Genomic DNA, 23,653 nt, shown 5'->3' with positions numbered 1-23,653 from the left:
AAAAAAAGCCAAAACAAACTGTTAACACAGCGACACAGGGCTGGGGAAAAAACGCCCAAGCCTGTGCTTGACCATGGACGGCAGACACACGCGCCTTGAAAATGTGCGGTCATTCGGCCGTCAGCTGGTCTACAACTCCGCCACGTGGTTCTCGCAGGGGAAAATGACGCATTAAGCGCAGGGCCACCAATCCGCTGCTCGGGTGTGCATCGACATGTGAGCGCACTCCGTCTGGGGCGGGGCCAGGATAAGAAGCGCACATGTAGGGGCCGTGTACACGCGCGCACACACACACACACATTTCTGGAACCTCCTATCGGGCAATGTTTTTTAGACAGGGATTTTGAAAAAAAAATAAGCCCCCACACGCCAGGCAATACATTTTCCGTGTCCACATAACCCCGCCCACTCAGTAGTAAACTCATGCACACGAGGCATACACTGGCATAGTCATGTGAGACGATAGATATTTCAGGAGGATAGAAAGAGCTCGTTTACATCCAAGAACACAGGCTGCAGATCACATGTAAATATTCAGAAGCAGGTATATTTATTTTTTTACATTAAAAAAACCCACATTCAGTAGGCCACAAACAAGTACATCTTTAAAGTGCTCAAATTAAGTCACCCTTGCATTTTCACGTTTTCTTCACAATGATTGGGCAGAACCAGACAAGACACTGCAACACTTAAAACTAGACACTTTTAAATACCTAAAAAAACAGTGCACTGACAAGTTAGGTTCGTCTTCATATTCAAACATCCCCGCAACATGTGCAAGGGATGACTGCAGGAATGCTTCGCTCCTCATGTCATATTTTGCTAAATCGTTCTGTACTCTCACACAAGTCCACGACAGTTGCAGGAGGGCCTTCCAACCCTTACAGGTTGTAAAGATCCCTAGTTCGGCAGACCAGGCACCTTGAGGAGACAGGGGGCAGTCATCAAGGCTGTGTGCTTGCTGACATGCATGGTGTCTTTGGTAGAAAACTTGAGGAAGGAGGCCCGGGTGTTTCCAATGGGTGCCCTGGCAGCAGCCTGAGCAAGAATCCTCATGATCGCCAGGAGAGTAGCCTCACTGCATGACAGCGTAGACAAGACACAAGAAAAATATACAAAAACCTATGAACCTACAAGTCAGATACTTTAGTAACATTGCAAAAAGCATACCAGGCAATGTCTTCATTCAATGTCAACGCAAGAAACTGCAAATTATTGAAGGCACTATATTGTGTCGTGTCCTGTTATTGTGATTCTTTGCGGGTCAATTTTGTACAAATCGTTGACCTCTATACTCATTGAATAGCACATACATTTAAGAATTGTACTGCTGGAACTGGAAGCAGGGACAAGGAAGCACTGACTAATAGAAAGGCAGGGCTCAACGTCACTTTCTTTAAAAAACAAAACAAAAAACAACAAGTGCTACACTTACAAACAATACTCGGACCTCGAGAAACAGATTTATGTGAAAAGCCCAAATTCTCCTTAAAGTTGTATGATTTCTACACCTGTGTGTTCAAGGGAAAAGATTTCAACATTAGCCATACAATTAGAAAGCGTATATACTGGACCCGATCTTGTAAAATGAGTCACAGTGCCCCAAAATGTAAATGTTGGCATCAATGGGCAGGGCACAGTAAGCTTTAAAATTATATACTGGTCTCAGTCATATCGCAAATCATTGTCAAAAAACAGCATTTTGAATAATGGCCTCCCACCATATTTTTCCAATTGAAAAACTGAGAATCACGTTTGAAGTTACAGGTTACTGGCAGGTACAGGTAGGATTTGCCTAATTGAATTTTAATTCTTGTAACTTTACGTTCTTGTGTTGACTATGACACTTGGGGATTTTACATGTCAACTTGTAGACCACTACACTAGAGGTGATGAGAACATGAAAGCACAACTTCAAAAATAATGTCACCAAGCATTGATTTACATATTCACTAGTTCTGAAGAATTTATGAAAATTATACCATATATGATACCATTCCTGTTTTTTTTTTTTTTTTTTTTTTTTTATTTGACGTGTGTGTGGTTTTACAATGTGATTGTAACACGTAGTACGACAACACAGTAAAGGAGGCACGAATGTGCATGTTTTCAGGTTCGCTTCCCACACAAAGCATTTATCTTATCTTGTTAATGCCATTTTGTAGTTTTACTCTTTAATGACAGACATGTCCCTACTATTGATAAAGGATCATGCACATTTGGTAGCCTGGTCAGTGACAGTAAAGAGGCTTTGCCAGTGGGCTACAATAAATCTGATGCAAGCCAAAGGTATAATTCTATAGCCTGTGTAGCTCATCAAAACCGCTTCAGATTTGTTTGGACATTCATGAACACTCTGGGAGACAACAGGTGATGTCATGTTGACACAAATTTAATTTATGACCACCTACACCCAGACAATAATTTGGGGTGAAACCTTCTAATCTGTGAACGTACAGTAGGCCTAGGCTATAGCCGGTCATTTTGAATAACCTCAAAACAACTTTGGCATAGGCTATGCCATTATTCATTCACAATCAAACTTGTAATTGATTTCAAACCATGATCATTGTTGTTCAAATGTATGCTTCCATTATTCTCCAATTTATTTCAGTGGGAACATACCTCAAAGTCTGAGTCAGTGGGTGCCTCTCAACATCTCTCCTCGATGCTCGATCCTCGAGGGGCGTTCCCACTGATCTATAACTAACACTGGATAGACTATCCCAATGTTGCCACCCAATCATTCTTTATGTAGATCAGTGAGGATCGAGGCCCGAGGAGTGAGGGAGGATGTATAAAAGGCCAAATTAGAGGCACCCAGTCAGTGTGGACATTGTGATCAGTGCGGCTGTATAGGGCTCATTGGCTATGTCCAGAAGTCAAGTGTGCACGCTGGATAGTACCCTCTTCCCAGTAGCGTCTTAGTTAGCTAGCTCCTCAGTATGCGTCCCTACCTACATTTGGACAGCACTAACTAGTTGGCGTCACCTGACTCGGGGAGAGGGGTGTGTTGACGATTTGCATGACGTGCGCTGCGCAATGGATTATGGGATATCTGAGGCCAAAAAAGATGCATCGATGCACGCTTGGAAATCACGCCAAACGAAGTACCCAACTAGTGAGAGCGCTTGACTTTCGGACATTCTATTCTGACGTAACTTCCGGAAAATGCACACTGCCCAGCGTGCACCCTTGACTTCTGGACATAGCCAATCTCAAGAGGGAGCTTCCTCTCGCTCACCTGCCCACAAAGATGCTGGAGCTGATGCACCAGGCCGTCTCGCCATCAGGGGTGGGCGGCTCCTGCAGCACACAGCGCGCCAACTGGAGGGCGGCACCAGCCAGGTGGACCGGCTGGTACATCACACACTGGGCCTTCAACAGGGACAGCTCCAACAGGTATCGGGCCATCCACACCATCTGGGGAGAAGTGAAACAGGCCACAGCCCTCAAGTTTGCTTACAAATAGGACCCAAAGTCAAATCAAGATCTCGCATTCCCCACCATCCAAATCCAGAGCGCATACCCCCACCATCTCCACACCATCCAGGGAAAGGTGAAGCAGGCCAGAGACCTCAAGTTTGCTTACATGTATGATATTGCTTACATATGAATTCATACCTGGTCACTGCATCGGGCAATGGACGTGGAGAGAAGCAGGAAGTGCAGAGGTGGGGTGTACGAGAGCTCAAACTTCAGGCCACAGAGAACCCGCCGCTCCATCCTGAGCAGCTGGTATGGGGTATAGGTGTTCTCCATCAGGTGACACAGCTCTGATACCTGGGGTGGGGAGGGGGAGAGACTTCTACTTAATACATCTTAAAACCTAATCTGTGTAGCTGACTTTTATGATTACCTCAGAAACTGTTCCTTAACAGAATTGCTGGGGATGTCTTTATTTAATGAACAAGTTGAAAAGCGCTTTTGCACACCTCTTTTGTGAGGACCGGTGTATTGGAATAGGTAGGCCTAAAAGAACCAGTTAGACACACTGTCCATTACGCATGCCAAACATTTATTCACGTTTCGGTCATAGACCTTCCTCAGGTGAATTCTGCCCTCTCCTGAGGAAGGTCTATGACCGGAATGTGAATAAATGTTTGGTATGCGTAATGGACAGTGTGCAGGATTTTCTCTATAAAATTCATTTGAATAACAAAAATGAAAACCAACCATATCTGCTAAATCTGAACCAGCAGGCCTACCTCTGGAAGTAAACACTCCTCCTTCTTGCCTGCAAGGAAGAGACAGACCACACCCAGGAGTTGCAAGTTGGAGATGGACACATTAAGCAGGCGCACCGCTTGGTTCAGCAGGTACACAGTCAGGTACAGTGTATCCTCAGAGAAGTGCAGACCCTCCTGAAAGGCAAGGCACAAGATTCAATAAATGTTTCAAAGCTTTGACCTCAACATTGACCTCGGTCACTTACATGGACCTGGATGAGCCAATCAATCAGGATGGCCAACATCTTCTCCGAGTAGGCCCCAGGTAACTCTGCACTAGGAAACGGGTGTTGTATCTGACTCCTCTGAAGTAGATTGAGAAAAGGTTACAAGAGCGCCCACACTCACAGCTCAAAACGTGTTATCCAAGTGGTGCGACTGCGAACTGGCCGATTTAAGGCACCACCATCAGTGATGCGCGGGCTGATCCAAATCGAGCGGGCGACCGCGGTCACCCGCGGTCACCCGCGGTTATGGGTCAAGAAAAAATATTTTTAATGATATGCGGGTCATGTTTGGTCGGGTCGGTAAAAAAAATAAATTGTCATTTATATCGTACATAATTGTCTTTAGAAGAAAAAGACATAAGTTGCAGCATTCCCACTGAAACGCGATTCTATCCCCCACATTTTGTCACGAACATGTAGAAATGCACTTGTTGTTTCTGCGTAGACAGACCCTCGGCTACACTTGACATGCAGTTGTGTTCTGTTTTCAGAGCATATGCTTTCTCTGTCTATGATCTGCAGCTTTTATCTCGAACTGCTGGCCTCTACAGAAAGTGGCAGAATCGTCTACTGAGCAGCGAAGTTGCCGATGCAATGCGTGTTTCTCAAGTCTGATAATTTCCAGCAAGATCGAATGGTATTATGGAAAGAAAAATAAACTAAAAGTTTCCCAAATCAGGAAATATTTCTTAATTTAATGTCATCAAGGCATATAGCCTATACAATTGGTATGAGCATGCAATATGTGCGTCCTTGCGCAACTTATAGGCCTAGTGGCTCGTTGGAAAGCCCCACGTCTGCTCTTCCCCACGTCGTGCAATAAAGGTTTCATCTCGCTGCAATTTATAATCGCGGAGCAATGGACTTTTGGTCCATTGATGAAGACGTTAATAAAGAGTTTCTTAATAATATTCTATGCCTGCATTTCATGCTTGGGAGAGCTTCAAGGCATTCATGTGAGGAACGGCTGAAACAGAATTTGTATAGGAAAATCCTAGGCTAATTATGTTCAATGTTGAGTCAAACAGCCACATTTTTGGATGAATGCTGACACGGAACAAAAAAAAGGTAGACTAAAAGCATGTTTCCCAAATTCTGAGCAATTATAGGCTATATATAATTAGGCAATATAGGCTATATTATTGTTTTACATGCATATGAGATACCAATTTTGCATAGCTCAATGACGCTACGACTAAGTTAGACTAGGCTACTTTTTACAATAAGCGGGTCGGGAAGCGGGTCGGGTCCTGTATTTCAATATTTTTTTTTTGCGCTCCGAGTTGCGGTCGGGTTAGTTGTAAACGGCGGGGCGGGGCGGGGCGTTCAGACACGTACCCGCGCATCACTGACCACCATGTATCCACAAAGGTCAACTTCAGTGTTTTAAAATTATCATAAAGATTCCCCACCATCATGTTCGTAAAAATATCCCAGGCGTACGTTCGGTCATGGATGAGCCCAAGCCTGCTCATGGCCAACTCCATCTCATGTCGCAGGAGGCCCGGCACCAACATGTGCGGAAGCCCTGAAATACGCCACAACAGCGGCTGCTCGCCGCAATCTGCACCGGCAATTCAGGGAATACGTTACAGTACAACTGGCTCAAAAGCTTCAGATCACCGACATCGAATCTCAACGTAAAAACATGGAAGACGTGGGAATAGGAGCAGGTTTACCTAAACTTCTTGGGGCAATCGGTAAGCTAGAGTAGTCCATAAAGCCATCTCCTGGGGGGATATGCAACCCATGTAGGCCTACCTGAAATAGAAACGATTTAAACTCTGATGGGTCTACAAATTATTCACATGGCAAAATAACCAAGGCATAAGTTACCACACGGTCCTGTTCTGGATTCAGAAAAGTTCCCATCGAAGTAAATTGTTCCACTTGAGTCCGACGCTCTTTCGGTGGGCAAGCGTTAGCCCACGACCTCAAATGGACACGCTTTTCCTCGGCCTGAGTACGGTATGTGTGGGACATCAGAAGATGAAACCAAAGAGATGACAATTTAAAGACTGCCCCAGATGTAGGCTACCTTAGGTTCGTGACATTATACAACAAATTATAGACACTGTAAAGCAATGCGTTAATTGAGTCTTTCAAAAACTTAACTAGGCCTACATAAGTTATGCAAGATGACCAACCTTTTTGTGTAGGTCCAACAGAGGCCTGGAATCGCAGAATCCAGTTTGGGCCATGACTGCAACCGGAGAAAGCAAACTCACCTGAACAGCCCTGCAGCTTCCTAAATTCAATTACAGCGTTGGTTACTTGGACATTTTAAAAGCTCAGAAAAGTTGGCTGATTTCCCCTGATTGATTAATTGAGGGGCGGAGACCAAATTGACCGATAGGTAGGCTACATCTGCCTCACAGGAATTAGACTACTGTTTGTAAACACTGACATGTGACATAGGCTACTATACACCAGAATGAAGAAACAGACACTTCTTTTGTCAAGTAAAGAGTTTACTAACATAATAACAAATATTACAAGCTACTATATATTGTAGCAAATAACACCTGTTACAATTGCAATTCGCAACAGATGTCTAAAAACTAAAATCCTTTTCAGGCGAGATCTCTCCAATTCCCGAATTTTGATTAGGCTAAAGCAGAATACATACACCAGCACTGAGATGTGACATTCGTGATTGTTTATCACATTCAAATGAGGAGCATAACACTACGCTGCGAAATAAATTTTCTTTAAAGCTGCCGTGGTTGTCCTTCCTTGAAGGTGATAAAACGTGTGGTAACATGAGTTGGAAGGCTATACAGGTTCAGCTGCCTTTCTCTGTTTAAAAAGGAAAAGGGGTTGTCGTTTGATGTGTTCAATGTATTATGGAAAGACAATAATGGTCCAAACAATGCACTGTATGTACAATGATGCGCATTTGGGATGGGTGCTCGACTTTGGTGTGGGCCAGTGACTTTGCACTTAGCAGCGTGCAGGTTGTATCCAACACTCCTAAGTATGTAGCGGCATCTAGTGGCTAACTAAAGGCATTGTGGAGAAAAACAGGTCCTTAAAAACAATACTTGAACGCCAATGCCTGTGCCCATCTGTGAGAATCTGACAACATAACCATTGACATAATAATATAAGCGTTTCTGAAGAAGCTATCCAGTAAATCACCTCAAATCTGGATGAAGTTCTGAGGGGACACTCATAACAGACAAAGCTGGGCCTGTGCTAGAGCAGATCCAAGATTAGACCTACAAATAAACCTCCACCCAACTAGTCCACAAACAAGCACAACCGCAGCACGCACGCGCGCACACACACACACACACACACACACACACACACACACACACACACACGCACGCACGCACGCACGCACGCACGCACGCACGCACGCACACACGCACGCACACACACACAGACAGACGCACGCACGCACGCACACACACAAATTATGACTGAAATGAAAGAAAAAGACAATGGAGGATATACATTTTTTCACTATTTTAATATATATATATATTTTTATATATATATTTATATATTTTAACAAGACATTTGAGGGAGCGGGTGAACAAAACGATGAGCAAAAACAAATCAGATCAAAATAAAATAATCGAAACAGAAAAAAAAGTTGATGATGTTCCCTGACTGAAACATCTTGTTGGAAAAGGGCAAAACCATTTATTTTTAACACATCACACTACCTTACAGTGTGTAGAAACTGTGACTCACCTGAAAAGAAATTATCTTTCAGCAATGGTGGACACACTTAAATACACACTAAAAGCAGGAAGCACTTGACTTGCCCTCTCTCACTTCCTGTTTGAGGGTTTATGCTAACTACAAGTCCAAAAAAAAAAGAAAAGAAAAGAAAAGAAAGAGACAAAAACAAAAGGCATTTTAATGATGGTGTCTCTGAATTTTAAGTGCCTATTTCCATCTATTCCTCGGCATCAGTCAAACTTGGCCACATTACCCAAGTACAGGCAATTTATTCGGGCGAGCATTCGTCATTTAAATAGGGTCAGTTGGGTCATTGAGATTCTCATATTCTCTCCTTGGATTCTTATATTTTTCTTTCCTTGGATTTTCATTTTTTCCCCCAAATCTCTTTACAGCAATGCCTCCAAAATTATACAGATGATTAAACAAATCAACTCATATTTAATACTCATTCATTTCCATGGGCAAGTAGTTAAAGGGACAAATGCTATTCTAACACTTGCGAGTGGACATGGTTCTGGACATGGGTCTTTGTGACCACCCCTACCCACCCACCCCTCCCACCCCTCTACACGGGGACCCAGGCTTCTGCTCTTGCGGAGGGTTCTCATCCCCTCCCAAAGAGCTCCAGCTCTCTCCCTCTTCCCTTTAAAGCGCTAACGTCACATCTAGATGTGTCCTGTCCCCCATTCCCCACCCCTGATTCCATCTTGTACTGTTATGCCCATATACAAAATCAAAAAGATGAAAAGACACACTTTAAGATGTGGATCTGTGACGAATGTTTCACACTCATTCTCTGTCACACACACATGCGCACCCACACACACACACACACACACACACACTCACTCACTTTGACACACTCAGTCTCGCACTGATCCATCACATTCTCTCTTGCACTCCTTAAGATAGAGCACAACACACTTTCAGACATTTTTTTTTTCAAATGAAGAACATACAGAAGTACACGTACACAGACACACACACACACACGTACATCCGGACACACACACACACGATCATATAGAGCTGTGACTACTCTCACCAATATTCTTCTAACACATCCCTCCCCAAATTCTCACCATCTCTCTCTCCGTTTCACCCTCTGCAGGAACAGTTCAACACTATTGGTAACAGCTAAATCCAGAAAGAGCACTTGTAAAAATTGCAGAAATATGGCTTTCTTTTAAAAAAAAGAAAAGAAAACTGTAACAATCAGGGGGAAATGTTTTTTTTTTCTTTTTAAGTATTTTGCTCGTGTCCTCCCATCCCAGACAAGTATGCACATCATCTAATCTTCACTCGATTGGCCGGGGAGAGTGCAGGTGGTCCAGGGGAGGACTCTCTTGTGTACGTGTCTATGTGTGTGTGTGTGTGTGTGTTTGTGTCTATACGTGTGAGGATGTGCTTCAGCGTGTGTTCCAGTGTGCGTCATGCAACCCGCTGGTGCTCAAGTTTGGTTTTCTCCTCTTTACCTGACAGGTGGTGAAGCGTTGGTATGGCTGTCATGGTGCACTGTGTGTAGTGTCGGGTAAGGCAAGTGGCCTGTTCAGAGGCGCTCTGAACGCAGCCAACCCCTCTTCCCCCCCACCCTTCCTTGTCGGCTTAAGTCCGTCACTGCTACGATATCAAATCCGCAAAGAGACCTGCTTCTTTTACAGTATCTGCTGGTGCATGGATGTTTGATTTAAGTACATTTGTTTGTCGGTATGTATGTGTGTATGTGTGTTTGTGTGTGTGTGTGTGGGCATTCGTGTGTCCAAGAGTTAGTATACGTGTCGCTGTTGCATCCTTTCTGCTGGTTGGGGGCGAGAGAGGGAGGGGGAGGAGGGGGGAGGGCGGCTCACTCCCTTATGCTGGCGGAGTAGGAGAACTGTGGGAAGTGCGTGCGCGTGTCCGGGTCCTCAGTGTCCAGGCTGTCATCTGTAGAAGGGAAGGGACGCAGGTGTGTGGTCAAAGACTGCCATTGTAATGTAATACAAACCATTTCAGTGCAGACATTGGCTTTGCCCGGGGCTGATATGCATTATTACAAAAATATGGAGTGAAACCATTATGAAATGTGAACCAAATGGAGATCAATAGTGTCCATAACAACACTCTGAAGCTAATCCAAGCTGAAGCACAAGGAAGTGCTTGAAAGTACAACCCTGTTTCCTTAAAAGTTGCGACACTGTAAAATGTTAACAAAATTAGAATGTGAAAATCTGCAAATCTCGTAAACCCATATTTATATTTGCAAGAAAAAAAAACATGTTGACACTGACACATTTGACTCATGAAAAGTATGTGCAATTTGATACCAGCAACAGGTCTCAAAAAAAGTTGGGATGGGGGCAACTAAAAACTGTAAAAGTTGTGCATCGCTAAAGCAAACACCCTTAATTTCACTGCATTAAAAACAAACTTGGACTGAGGCAAAGAGAAACACTGTCAGAGAAAAAGGAGAGAAAGTAACTCTACTCTGGGTAAAAAAAAATCTTTGTTGAGGGTGCTCTTCAAAAAAGGGCCTAAGATACTTTTATGAAAAAACAGAAAAATTGAGGCACTCCTATTAAAGGGATAGTTCGGAATTTTGGACATAGGACCTCATTTCTAACTTAGTCGGGGTGATATAGGTCGGTGGAGACCATTTTCAGTGAATTTCTGCCCTTCCTTAAATTGCAGCGTTCATTTGTTGCTAATCTGGTGCCGAGATAACGCAAGTCAACGGTAACATCCAGCCTGCCACTGAAAACAGTCTTAATCCACTCCAAAGAATACCCGAAACAAATAAATTATAACGACAGACTATCGATGCACATGTCTGTGTTGATAGAACAATGTTAGAACCTTGCATCGCATTGCAATAGCCTAATTTGTTCCCTGTATGGCAGTAGCGGATTGATATTGAGAAACTAGTCCCTCAAAATGTAATAAATCATTGAGTTGCAAGGTTAGTTTTATTTCTAAAATTATTCTATCAACACGGATATGTACATCGATAGTCTGACGTTTTAATTTACTTGTCTCGGGTGTGCTGTGGAGTGAGTAAGACTGTTTGGATGTTACCGTTGAAATGCGTTAGCTCAGAACCAGTTTAGCAAAGGGGAACGCTGCAACTTAAAGGGATAATCCGGAGTGAAATGCACTTTAGATCAATTTTTCGGACTATTGGGAGTACATACGTTGAGTTGACACCAAAATCATGTCATTCGGATGTATTTTGAGAAAGTTCGAGTTCACCGTTTTTAGCCAAAACTCGTTAGCCTGGAAGTGACCGGGGCAGGTCCTTTCGCCACTACAAAACGCTATTTTTATACCTCTTCTACTGTTCCAAACAACACTACACTTACGTGGTAGTGAGTAGAGGGTCCCTAAAGCCAAACCGAAGTATCCTCACGTCTTTATGTGGTCGGATAGAGAGTCCAGAATGAATTTAATCGAGTCAGTACCTTTCCGGAAATGTTAGTAAAGTGTTGTTGAAGCGTTGCGCAGCTGCCGCAGTGACATTTCCGGAAGGTACTGACTCGATTAAATTCATTCTGGACTCTCTATCCGACCACATAAAGACGTGGGGATACTTCGGTTTGGCTTTAGGGACCCTCTACTCACTACCACGTAAGTGTAGTGTTGTTTGGAACAGTAGAAGAGGTATAAAAATAGCGTTTTGTAGTGGCGAAAGGACCTGCCCCGGTCACTTACAGGCTAACGAGTTTTGGCTAAAAACGGTGAACTCGAACTTTCTCAAAATACATCCGAATGACATGATTTTGGTGTCAACTCAACGTATGTACTCCCAATAGTCCGAAAAATTGATCTAAAGTGCATTTCACTCCGGATTATCCCTTTAAGGAAGGGGTTACACGCGATAAAATTAGTCTCCACCGATTTATATCACCTCGGCAAAGTTGGAAATGAGGTCCTGTGTCCAAAATTCCGAATTATTCCTTTAAGTAAAAAGCCTTTAATACAAAATTGGCTACATGCCAATGCATTTCAACACTTCGGCCGCGTTCAGACTGCAGACGAATCTGATTCAAATCTGTTTCCTTCTCATATCCGATTTTTAGGGCTGACTGTTCACACTGCCTTTAGCAAGTGTCCAAATCGGATATGGCTCTGTTCAGACTGGGCCACATTAGTAACAGATCTGACAGGTTGCTGTAGCAACAAAAAACAAGCCACTTCCATAGAAACAGAGCAGAGACTGTATAATGCACTATTTAGCATTGGGTATTGTTAAGTAAAATTTTAATATAACATGGTCAAAAGACATAGCCGTACGTTGCTCCACAAATCGAAATAGGTGGGCGGCCACGCGCGTCACGTCACGGACACGGAGTGTTGGGAGCTGTTCAGACGGAGACATATCTGCCCATATCCGATACGAATGCGATATGAAACTACCTCCTGGATGTGGTTTGGATCCGTTTTGCAAAAATCGGATTTCATGTGATCCGTCACTGTTCAGACTTCAAAAGTGACATCCGATTCAAATCTGAATGGGCTAAAAGATTTTGGCTGGGAGTCTGAACGCAGCCTTAGGTTTTCATCAGGGCATGTCAGACAAGCACAGGCGAACATACTTATCAAGCAGAAAGGTGTGGGAATGGTCACATGACTAAGTCCCTCCCCCAAAGCTTAACAACAGTGATTGATAAAACACTGTCATTCTTATAGAAAAGGATGGACTCTGGACCCTCCGGGCAAAAGAGGAGAAACCATCCAACTTATTAATATGTAGTTCAAAAGCCAACATCTCTGATGGTGTGGGGGTACCTAAGTGCCTATGATACGGGCAGCCTGAACATCTGGACAGGGACAATTAATGCTGAATGATACAGGTTTTGAGCAATATTTGCAGCCACCCAGACAATGTCTCCTCAGTTCCCAAACTTTCACAGATCGTTAAACGAAGAGGTGAAGCAGTGGTAAACACGACTGTCCTTTTTTCGAGACGATCATATTTTCAACAGAAACATTTCAATTTCAATTTTTTTTTCTATTCTATTGTCAACTAAAAATTCAAATCATAGTTTTTATTTACATTTTACACAGCATCCCAACTTTTCTGGAAACAGGGTTTGTACAGGATCACCCAGTAAAAGAAATGAGGCCTGAGGGCAAGCCATGGTGGCCCGTTTTAAATGTGCTTGCAGTCTACAACTTCAATAAGACTTCTTCAGACAGCGCGGAGCACCATATAGCACTTATATAGCACCAAAATCACACCTGATACTAGATTATGATCAAGTTCGTTTCAATCAAATAAGCCAGACAGCATCGAATGATATACTGCTACAAAGAGCCTCCACCCTTTGCCAGGCAGAACAGTTAAAGAGAAGAAAGGACACTCCTTCGGTAACCTATTAATTATATGGTTACAGACTAAACTCAACTAAATCTTATTGACCACAGTACAGATCTGAGGCTTACACTCATACAACCTATTCAGAGACCAGAGTTACCCCTAAGAGAAGTGTTGAAATAGAATTAATTGTCATGTAACCAATGTAACATCAGTCGACTTCCTTAGCAATCTCTTCTGTTGCAGTGTAGCCCACTAGCCTGGCTGAGGCAACCACATCTCAATGAGACATGGTCTGGCAACCAAACGTTCATTTTCTCGTATTTGAAAAAATGCCCAGGGCCGGCTTTCCCAGATTCGTTAAGAAGCTCTTAAGTGCTAAGAACTTAGGAGCATTCTTAGAGCGTTCTTAGAGCGCTCCTACGAAGTTCTTAGCACTTCAGAGCTTCTTAAGGAATCTGGGAAACCCAGCCCAGATCCGTTCATTGGGCGCCACGGATGTCTATCAAAGAGCTCATCATCGTCTTTCTTTCCCCCCTGTTATGTGATTGGTCCCCTATCTCAGGCAAAAATTAGGGCAGTAGTTTCCAGGCTGCCTTTGCAGTGTGAATGAAATCGTGTGCAAAGCAGCATGGGAACACCCAGGCTAGTAGCCCACACTAAATTACTGAAACTAGGGCCCAACTAGAACCGCAAACCAGCAGAGCCTGGACTACTTACACTGGTCTGGAGGCGTGACGGTGATGGTCTGTGCCGTGAACTCGTCATCAAAGTAGCGTGTATCTGTCTCAGAGGTCACCTGTGGCTTGAATGGTGGAACGAGCTAATGGACAAGAAGATGAAGGAAGGAGAAAAATGTGAATTGTCTGGCCGAGACTGATGAACACAATGAAGATATTGTTGGCTGCATAAAATAATAATCACACACACACATACCTTCTTCTCAAGAACGTCTGCCCAGTTGATGGTGGTAAAGAACTTGTGAGTCATCACCTCTTTGGCGTCTTCTGGACTTCCTCCAAGCCTTGAAAGTCAAAAAATTTCACCATCATTTTAGATCAACATCCTACACACAGTGTTGTACATCACATACATGGCTTTTTGTATTCCTGTTGATATATTTGACTTGATTTCAATTCACTCACAGTTAAGAGTGGAGACATCAATATGCACGACTGTATAATCCTAAGCCAGGCTAATTTAACTAGGTTTAGGTTAACTTAAATGTCCATGTATTTCAAATACAAAGACCAAATGTAACAAATGTAAAACACAACAGTCAGGCAATATCGTGGTCTGCAAAAATGTATGTCTGTATTTTCATATATTGAACTTTATGTAATGTAATTATTGGGACAGGACTAGCGGCATGGGTAACAAACATCCCCTTGGTTCCCTTGGCCCGCTTGCATGCCCACCTCTGCTTGGGGTCCTTCTTGAGAAGGCCGGCCAGCAGAGCCTTGGCCTCGGGCGAGAGGTTCCTGGGGAAGCGGATCTCCTCCATCAGGATGAGCTCGAACAGGCGCTCGTGGTCCTGGTTGTAGAAGGGCAGTCGGCCACACATCATCTCGTACATCACCACACCGAGACCCCACCAGTCCACCGCGCGGCCGTAGTCATTGTCCTCCAGCACCTGTTAATTAAATTGCAAGGGCAAGTTAATGCAACATTAGGAGATTTCAGACCTTTACAATGCCTATAACCAGACACAGACACAAATTACTGATGTCTTAATAGAAAAAAGAGGGGGTAACCTTTGCTAAGGGAAGAGGCCATTTTTTAGGAAAAGCACAGCGTTCCTATCTGTGTTGCAATGTCAACAGTGACTTATTTGCCGTCTGTCTGACTGAAATGAACATTGCTTCTTTTTCCGCAGCGCAGCTGAAGCTAATAGTTTACTTTCCACTGATGCTGTTTAACCCTGCATAATGAGAAAGGCAGCCATCTACCCTGGGAAAGAATCTTCGGTTATGGAAGTAACAAATTGGGCAATGTATGGGTAACCGTGTTCTTTGAAGTGATTTTATATGCATAGCCAGCACAGATGCTAAACCTTCACACCTGTTTCTTTTATTTACATATTTACAACAGGCTCCTTGTGACCACAGATACACATCACAGGCAAAGCAGGGAAAGTGTTCAACTTTTAACTACTAGCGCTGGTGACGTTGCTTGATTGCAGGTCAAGGCAGTGGAGAGACCTCCTACTTGTCGGACTCTGGTGAATATTTTACATTTGTGAACAAAAGTTCAGTATGAGTAGCTATTTCTTCTCAAATTGAGATCAGGAAACCCTCACAATGACTAAGTACTGTCAATGGTGCTTGCAGGTGCTTACCTCAGGAGCAAGGTATTCTGGTGTTCCACAAAAGGTCTTCATTGTAGCCTCATTGGTAATGCCCTCTTTGCATAAGCCAAAGTCCGTTATTTTGATGTGTCCATCTTTATCCAGCATGAGATTCTCCAGCTATAGAGGGCACGGATGAAAAAGAAAGACAATAGACAACATCAGTAAAGCTGGACTGCTGGAAAAAGTGTGGACAAACACCTCATTAATGAATGCAAATGTTTCTTCTAACTTTTCAACAAAATGCTTCATAGGTTATACAATTTTAGGTGACATATTAATAAAAAAGAATGAGTGTGTGTGTAGGGGGGGGTGGGGTGGGGGGGGGGTGTCTCTCCCATTGAGCTCACCTTAAGGTCCCTGTAGACGACGTCGCATGAATGCAAGTATTCCAGTGCAGATACTATCTCAGCACCATAGAACCGGGCTCTATCCTCCGTGAATACTCTTTCCCGGGACAAGTGAAAGAACAGCTGAGGGAAGACAGAGGACCAGGTACATATTCAATACAGATGCAAATATAGCCCACATATCAAAGCTTCATTCACAACGAAAGTCAGAAAGGTGGAAAAGTTGCCTCTATACAATCTCATGTAATAACACACTTTATTATCCAACTCCACCAACTAATGTCAGATGCAAGACAACAAGTGATATAAAGAGTACCTCGCCGCCATTTGCATATTCCATCACAAAACACAGGCGGTCATGAGTTTGGAAGGCATACTTTAGTGTCTGAGAAACAAGAGAAAGTGGGACAAACTTCAGCTTCAAACATCACAGAACATGGAACAAAACACCAATTAAGTGACAACAGCGTGACCATCATCAGTTGAGCGAGGAACTGACCGTGAGGAAGGGATGCCTTGTGTTCTGCAGGACTCTGCTTTCAGTAACCGTGTGTGCCACCTCATCCTTAAGTCGATAAAACAAGCCAAATGTAAGTAAATAAAAATAAGGCCTTTTGCCTCCAGTGCAGTCTTGCATTCATCTTTTAGTAAGGTCAGACCTGTCCATCATACCTTAGCGATGATGACTTCCTTGCGCAGGATTTTCATGGCGTAGTACATGCCCGTGGCCTTCTCCTTTACGAGGATCACCTTTCCAAATGTGCCCTTTCCCAGAAGCTTTAGGTAGTCGAAGTCACTCATGTTCTGAACCAGAGAATCAACATTTGCGTTCATGAATGAACACAGATCAGGTGCATGAGTGTGCAGGGTCTTGCCATGAGGATTACAGTACAGGCACCAACAAGAAAAATCTAATACATGTTAGTCACTGACCACTCTAGTGCGGGACCTGGCAATGGCTGCCTCCATGCCCTCTAGGCTGTTGTCACCGGGGGAACCGAAGTTGATGTCCATCGGTTCTTCCTCTTGTGTCTTAAGCCCATTGGCTACAGCCTGAATCGCTCGTATCCATTCCTCCCTGAACATGAAACAACAGTATAAGACTTAACATTCCTTTCAAAAGCTGATTGGATAGAGGATAATCTGTGCACATACTGCTTTTCTTTTTTATTACTGCAACACTATCTCCAAGTGAGCACGTTCATAAAATTGGCAGCAAAACAAGGAAATAGTCCTTCTGAAATATGTCCTCTACAATGTTGTTGTTCCTCTACTGTTTTGTTTTGTCACACCTCTCTGCGTTACTGTCCACGTGAAAAGTGCGCTCGATGACCGTGGTCCACTGCAGGCAGCGGATGACAAACGTGTTCGGCCTGGGCCTCTCTGTCTTCATCAGTTGGCATTCTGTGAAATTTCAGGAGAGCACAAGGGCTAATCAGCGGCGTGAAACCCCACATGTACAGAGAGCAAGTACAATACAAGCTAACGGTCATATTCAGCCTTAGCCGTTTACTGTAAATTATGACAACTAACTGAGAACATGTAAAATGTAAAGCTTCTAAACCATGATTTGGAGCATTTAAGGACATCATAAAATGAGAAAGACAATTACAGAAATAAAATAAGCCATCCTTTAATCTCCTCGCCAACTACTAAATGGTTAATAATCACCATCTCCAGCCAGGATAGACACAAAGCTATAAAGTTTAGTTGATAAACTAAACAAGTAAGGTACACTGAGAACGTGATCATGGGAACAAGGAACAACGGCTACAATAACAAACCACATTGGCATCAGGGTGGTATATGTGGCGTACAGTAATAAGAAACCCTGCATGGGTGTGCACTGTGTACAGAGAGGCATGTTTACGACCTGGTTAAAAAAACCTGTTGAGGTTAATGTGAAAAGGAAGTATTGAGGTTGTAAGTTTATCATCTGTGGCAGCCCTTTCGCTTTCATTCTCAGACTGTTGTGCATTTCCTGCATGCCTTTTAAGAGCACAACATCTTCTAGACTTTACTTCCGAAAAAAACACTTGTCGTGCACTTCTCACCTGCCACTGAGAAGTTGTTGAGGGGTGGTAGGTTTGGGTCGGAGATCTCTGGCTTCTCCTTGTAGCCAATGAAGGAGCCATCACTCTTCAGGATGAAATAGCGGGGCCTCCACGTCTTAATATACTCACCTGTGTTGCATGCCAGAAGATAGACAAGTCATGGATGAGATGATAAAAAATAAAAAAAAATGGCCGTGAGAAAGAGCAAGAATTTAAAATCCTAGCAGAGGGAACACGTTGACCTGTACACTGCAGCAGCGCGTCCTGTCCTTACCTCGCTTGTGGAGCCATCCCTCTCGGACCACGGTGACCTCGTTCATGCTGCGGGTGGGCGTATGTCGGGGTTCAGGGTGGGGCAGACAGGGAGGTCGGGGGAGGGGAGCGGCGTCGGCGAGAAATGAGGATGTCAGACAAAGGGGGGACAGCAGTCACTCTTCAGCACCTTGGAGAAAGCAGTGTAACAGATGAAGCCACAGATGGACACACACACACACACACACACACACACACACACAACCTGAGAGAATGCGCTGAGGTAATTAGTTACACATGGTAATGCTGGCCTGGCATAAGACTATTTTGCCCATGTGACATGTGAAAACTGACTCAGTCATCGCACAATGTTTTTTTTTGACAGCTGTATGGAATCACCTGACAACCATCATGGTCCAGGGAGCTTGACATTAAAGTGCTACTGAACATTTGGTCCGCTACTGCACCAGACCAGCACAGTTACACAGAGTGAAAGGAGCGGCTGAACTTTGCGAGTCATCTCACCTGCCCCTTCAAGGTGAGCCAAGCCAACGTTATATCTTAAATAAGAATGCGGCGGCAGTCAATAGGTAAAGATAAAAACAGGAACACTACCAGACCTCCTTCCTGCTCCAGGAGGGGGGGGGGGGGGCATTTTAATTGGCACTGTGGTCTGTTTCATTACTTCGGTAGGAGGTCACAGATTGAGATCATCTTGTAACCATGGAGATCACCATTAGCCTTTTTCATCAACAGGTGAACACCCAGAGAGAGTGCGCGGAAACAAGGGAAATGAGACACCCCAACAATCACAGCTAATCACCTCTGCACATAGTGTGGGGGCTATGCCCGAACTTGCAGCTTTTGGCTCCGCTCCAAATTAAGGGACTGAATTTTAACTCTGAGGCTCAGAGTATGCACACGTTTAAATGGCTTGTCTTGCGCAACATGGACATTCATCACTAATTAACAACAACAGAGTCTTATGTAAATCGACATGATAAAATAGACAATTGAACTGCTGGTTAATTCACCGGCGATCACTGCCAGACAAACATCTACACACAAACAATCATTTAATTACTCAAAACCAAACTGACACATTGTAGACAAATGACAATGCAAAAGCTTACGTAATTATGCTCCACTCTGCCTCCAAAAACATTGTGAGGATTACATTTATTATCAATCCTTCAGTGAGGCAAGAAGAACCTTGAAGGTCAATATTTACGGCAAACAAGCCACTTAGATATGAATGCACGATTAAAATAAAGAAGCACCTGGCATTAACAACAAACTAATTCACTCAAATTGCTTGCAGTAGCAAATTCAAACCGTCTTTCACATTCCTTCTTGTCAGTGTGAGAAGAAGTCGGGTTTAACTAACTAAAATACCCATCTTGTCATGCTCCCCTTAGTGGTTACACAATAACATGGCTAAAAGCCTGCATGCCAAAGTTTTCCATCAGGATACATGATTCAAAGAGTTGTCCCAAGGTACAGTGCCATATCTATCTGCCACCCCCATTCGGCAAAACAGCTGTCAAACACACTGATGGCTAAACTATATTTACGTGAGAAAATATTTGAACTTGACAACAATTAACAAAATATCATCGTAATTAAACATGCCATTAAATCAAGGATAATAAAACATTAATTCACGAAAAACTAAGCTACGTGACATACACCTGCTCGAGTTTAGGATGTAGTTCTAGCGACTTTTACATCTGTTTACACAGTATTGTTTGCAGAGATAAAAATCGATAGGTTCCTCACATGGTCAATTCCACATCTATTTTTACACTAGCTGGATCGGCCTGTCCAATGACAGTCAGTGGTCTCAATATCCATGTTTCCAGTAATTCATGACACTTTCAACAATGTACTACAAACCAACCACCTCAAGGTTTTGCGCAGGTCAATGCGGCATGCTCAGATGAAAACAAGTATACAACACTCGTTATCTACCACGTATGCTAATTCACTAAGTGGGGGGTCATAAAGTTAGAATCGGCTGATTACAACGTTAAGCAAGTTTAACGACTTTGTTTTGCAGCACTGCTCGAATGGCCATGCACAATCTGACTAAAACTGACCTGAACCTGAGTGGACCTACACTTAACTTCCAAACTAGCCACTTTCACTTTTGTTAGCTGCAATTGTACAAGTAGAAAGATCAAATTGGTGTCTGAATTACCTGATTAATGAAAACAAAACATGGGGGATAGTCCGTTTACATGCATTATTGATGAGAGTAGTAATCAGTTAACGTTAGCTAAACGTTACCTAGCAAACCAAACGTTAGCTGCTACACAGAAAAACATTTCCAACGAGCTAGCCAGCTACCTTGCTACTATGCAAATCACCAGGGTTGACTGGGTGATACTTTCCAAAAATGAACAGAACATACCTCAATGTTAGTTGCAAGTAGCCTAGTGTGTGCAGGTACAGCCACAATCAGTGGCCAACTCAATGTACATGCAAGTAAAGGGGATTCGGACGCTCAAGACAACAAGCAGGACACTTGCCACAATGCAATCGATGACCTAGGTTAACACGCTAGCCAGCTAGCTAACCAACACGGGATGAGCTAACAACGAATAACCCCCGTATTTACTGACAGTAGCCTCGATCGTCGATGCTACACTTCTTTCTTTTACTACAACAATTATAAAGTTGCTAACGCGAATGATCCTAGTTAAGCACCACACTCAAAAACATGCCAATGTTAATGTAAAAAGTCAGCCAACTAGCCCGCGATGTGACTAGCAATAGCTAGCAAGCTATCAATCATTATTCCAAGTTCTGCGTCAACTAAAGCGCCCTCCTTACCTCGACTCCTTAAGCTTGTTGGCAAAATGTTGTGTACTGTGTGCCGATGCTCATTCAGGCTGAAATGCAAAGTCCTCCGCGGTGAAACTAGCTATTATTCTGCAAGCTGGTGTATTGAACTCTGCCAATGATCACACAGCCTCCCAAAAAATAACAACCGAGTGCCCGCTAAGCCTGTTTTGCTGCCCACACTGGCTGCTCCAGGCGGCGTGTTAAACACTAGCCTGCTAACGAGTCAGCATAGAAGAAAATGACTACTGTTAAAATGCCAGGCAATGAATATATTCAACTAATTACTGTCGACGAGTTACCCGTAAGAATGAGGAATCTCGATCGCTATTGCTTCTCCTCACACCTTGTTATCTGTGTCAGTAACCTGCAGCTTACAACAGGCCTTGTTCATGGCAGAACAACTAAACGTTACTCGACATGAGCACAAACAGGAAATGACGTTTACGCAAATCAAGGCCTTCCTCGTAGCAGTGTTGAAATCGTTCTCTGTTGATGGTTAAAAAACAGAAATTGGACAGCTGAGAATAACAGAAGTCCCATGAAGTTGACGCACGACCGATTTATTTGTGTTGTTATGCTAAGCGGGCACTCGGTTGTTATTTTTGCTAGACTGTGTGTTGTGTGATAGAAACAGTGTGGCAAAAATATTTCTACAATGTTGCCTATTCAGCCTACTGACGTGGGACTATCAGACGACATTCACGGGTCATGGCAAAAGTAATCACCCATTCCTAAGAATCCGCTCTCACAACCACACGCAGGGCCCCAACACAGGATTACTACATAATGTCATTTTATTGCCATTTAGACCTACTGTTTTTTTTTTGTTTTTTTTTGTAAGATTTATTTTTCAAAAGGAAACGTTTCACAAAGCGATCTGAGGAAAAATTGCAAAACAATATTGCCAAAGACCTGTTTTCGCCAATGTTTCGGTCAAGGTCAAATCGTGACTAATTTTCTCTCAAATTCAAAACTGATTGTGACCTCTTAGTTCATCAGAGACATAGCTAGTAGGCCTACTCGCTAATCTATTGACTTTTTTTTTTTTTTCAGCTGTCATCTTATAAATACATTGGGATGGAATATTGTCGAAAATGGAATTATGCCTCTGCAGGTCAGTGGCCAGAAACTGTAGGCTACCTTTGGCAGTTTTACTGAACTTCCATATAATAGGGGATTTGAGAAAATTCAGTCCAATTCTTTCATAAAGGCATGACACTTGGTGATCTTATAGAGTTATTATCAAGTGCAAGATGAGTAGGCATGTCTATAGGTTGCTAACACACACATCTCTCACTCTAACCTCTTGAGATAATCAGTTACAGTATAAGACCTTTAAGTAGCCTATCAGTTTCTTGAATCAGCAGAATACATGGAAACTGTTACGTGGTTCCTCCCTGCAACATTGCTCAAAAAGTTGGCTCGTATCATCCATATGTCAATGACCCCATTAAAAAACAAAACAAAAAAAACAATTAAAAGGGTCATGATCCTACCTTATCAAGAGCTTTACACAGTGTATATTATACAGTACCCTCCAGAATTATTGCCACCCTTGGTAAAGTTGACTAAAAACAGGTATAAAAAACAATCTGCTGGTGATTTATTGGAATTTTTCAATGAAACAAAATGAGGAAAAATCCAATATTGAAAGGAAGCAAATTATTTTGAGAAAAAGGAAAATCACATAAAGAAATAAATATTTTTAACAAAAACACGTCACTCACAATTATTGGCACCCCTACTTGTAATACCTTCTTAAACCTCCCTTTGTCAATAAAACAACTTGTAATATTCTTCTCTGACACCCCGTGAAGATTGAGAATACAAAGTAAGGGATTTAAGACCATTCATCTTTACAAAACCTCCCCAGATCGTCCTGATTGCTAGGTCCACACTTGTGCATTCTCCTCTTTGACTCATCCCACTGTTTTTCTATGGAGTTTAGATCAGGGGACTGCAATGGCAATGTCTGAAGCTTGATTTTGTGTTCAGTAAACCATATTTGTTTTGATCTGGACATTTGTTTAGCTTCATTGACCTGATGAATGATCCAATCATGACCACCTTTTAGGGCCTTGGCAGAGATTGTTTGATTTCCTCTGAAAATGTTTAGGTTTTTCTTGGTGTTCATGATACCATGCAATTAGGTTCCCAAGGTCTTTGGGAATTAAAACAGCCCCACAATAGCACAGCCCCTCCACCATAATTCTGATTAGGCATGGGACTCTTTTTAGTATAGTCATTCTTATGTACGCCAAAGACACCTTAAGTGTTTTTAGCGAAAGAGCACAATTTTCTTTTCATGACAGTAGACCACACTCCCAGACTTGTCATGGTACCATTCTGTAACTCTGC

At 43.0% G+C, this 23,653-nt stretch overlaps 2 protein-coding genes across 4 annotated transcripts; both read right to left on the bottom strand.

Annotated features, from left to right (window-relative positions):
- Positions 1-527: 527 nt before the first annotated feature.
- On the bottom strand, positions 528-6,760 carry ccnp (cyclin P). Its single transcript, XM_062553227.1, has 9 exons — positions 6,604-6,760; positions 6,293-6,415; positions 6,136-6,217; positions 5,869-6,020; positions 4,436-4,534; positions 4,209-4,364; positions 3,625-3,783; positions 3,245-3,423; positions 528-1,078 (listed from the first exon to the last, which is right to left on the bottom strand). The coding sequence occupies exons 1-9, from the start codon at positions 6,655-6,657 to the stop codon at positions 901-903; spliced, it is 1,182 nt and encodes a 393-aa protein (XP_062409211.1). The 5' UTR covers positions 6,658-6,760; the 3' UTR covers positions 528-900.
- Positions 6,761-7,915: 1,155 nt separating this feature from the next.
- akt2 (v-akt murine thymoma viral oncogene homolog 2) lies at positions 7,916-21,737 on the bottom strand. 3 transcript variants are annotated; one of them, XM_062553225.1, is made up of 14 exons: positions 21,595-21,737; positions 18,471-18,638; positions 18,197-18,325; positions 17,435-17,546; positions 17,076-17,220; positions 16,815-16,946; positions 16,642-16,707; positions 16,459-16,527; positions 16,143-16,265; positions 15,784-15,912; positions 14,864-15,078; positions 14,382-14,469; positions 14,166-14,268; positions 7,916-10,078 (listed from the first exon to the last, which is right to left on the bottom strand). In XM_062553225.1, exons 2-14 carry the CDS (start codon positions 18,514-18,516, stop codon positions 9,999-10,001), a joined length of 1,437 nt encoding a protein of 478 aa, XP_062409209.1. In that variant the 5' UTR covers positions 18,517-18,638; positions 21,595-21,737; the 3' UTR covers positions 7,916-9,998. The 3 variants fall into 3 exon arrangements, with proteins under 3 accessions (XP_062409209.1, XP_062409208.1, XP_062409210.1); XM_062553224.1 differs by having other exon boundaries at positions 21,284-21,708; XM_062553226.1 differs by lacking the exon at positions 21,595-21,737 and adding an exon at positions 19,582-19,875.
- Positions 21,738-23,653: the final 1,916 nt, after the last annotated feature.

This window comes from Sardina pilchardus, chromosome 13 (assembly GCF_963854185.1).
Source record: "Sardina pilchardus chromosome 13, fSarPil1.1, whole genome shotgun sequence".
Lineage (NCBI taxonomy): Eukaryota > Metazoa > Chordata > Actinopteri > Clupeiformes > Clupeidae > Sardina > Sardina pilchardus.
Note: the sequence above shows the minus strand (reverse complement) of the source record. Positions and strands in the feature narration are given on the sequence as shown.

What these genes read in the sequence shown, in the direction of transcription:
- ccnp (XM_062553227.1), bottom strand. Translation starts at nt 6,657, where the DNA reads ATGGCCCAAACTGGATTCTGCGATTCCAGGCCTCTGTTGGACCTACAC. An exon ending in ATTGGCTCATCCAGGTCCAT is followed by an intron (nt 4,365 to 4,435) that starts GTAAGTGACCGA and finishes CTTGCCTTTCAG; the next exon opens with GAGGGTCTGCACTTCTCTGA. An exon ending in AGGAGTGTTTACTTCCAGAG is followed by an intron (nt 3,784 to 4,208) that starts GTAGGCCTGCTG and finishes TCCCCACCCCAG; the next exon opens with GTATCAGAGCTGTGTCACCT.
- akt2 (XM_062553225.1), bottom strand. Translation starts at nt 18,516, where the DNA reads ATGAACGAGGTCACCGTGGTCCGAGAGGGATGGCTCCACAAGCGAG. An exon ending in CAACAACTTCTCAGTGGCAG is followed by an intron (nt 17,547 to 18,196) that starts GTGAGAAGTGCA and finishes GAAATTTCACAG; the next exon opens with AATGCCAACTGATGAAGACA. An exon ending in AAGAAGGACCCCAAGCAGAG is followed by an intron (nt 14,470 to 14,863) that starts GTGGGCATGCAA and finishes TTGACTTTCAAG; the next exon opens with GCTTGGAGGAAGTCCAGAAG.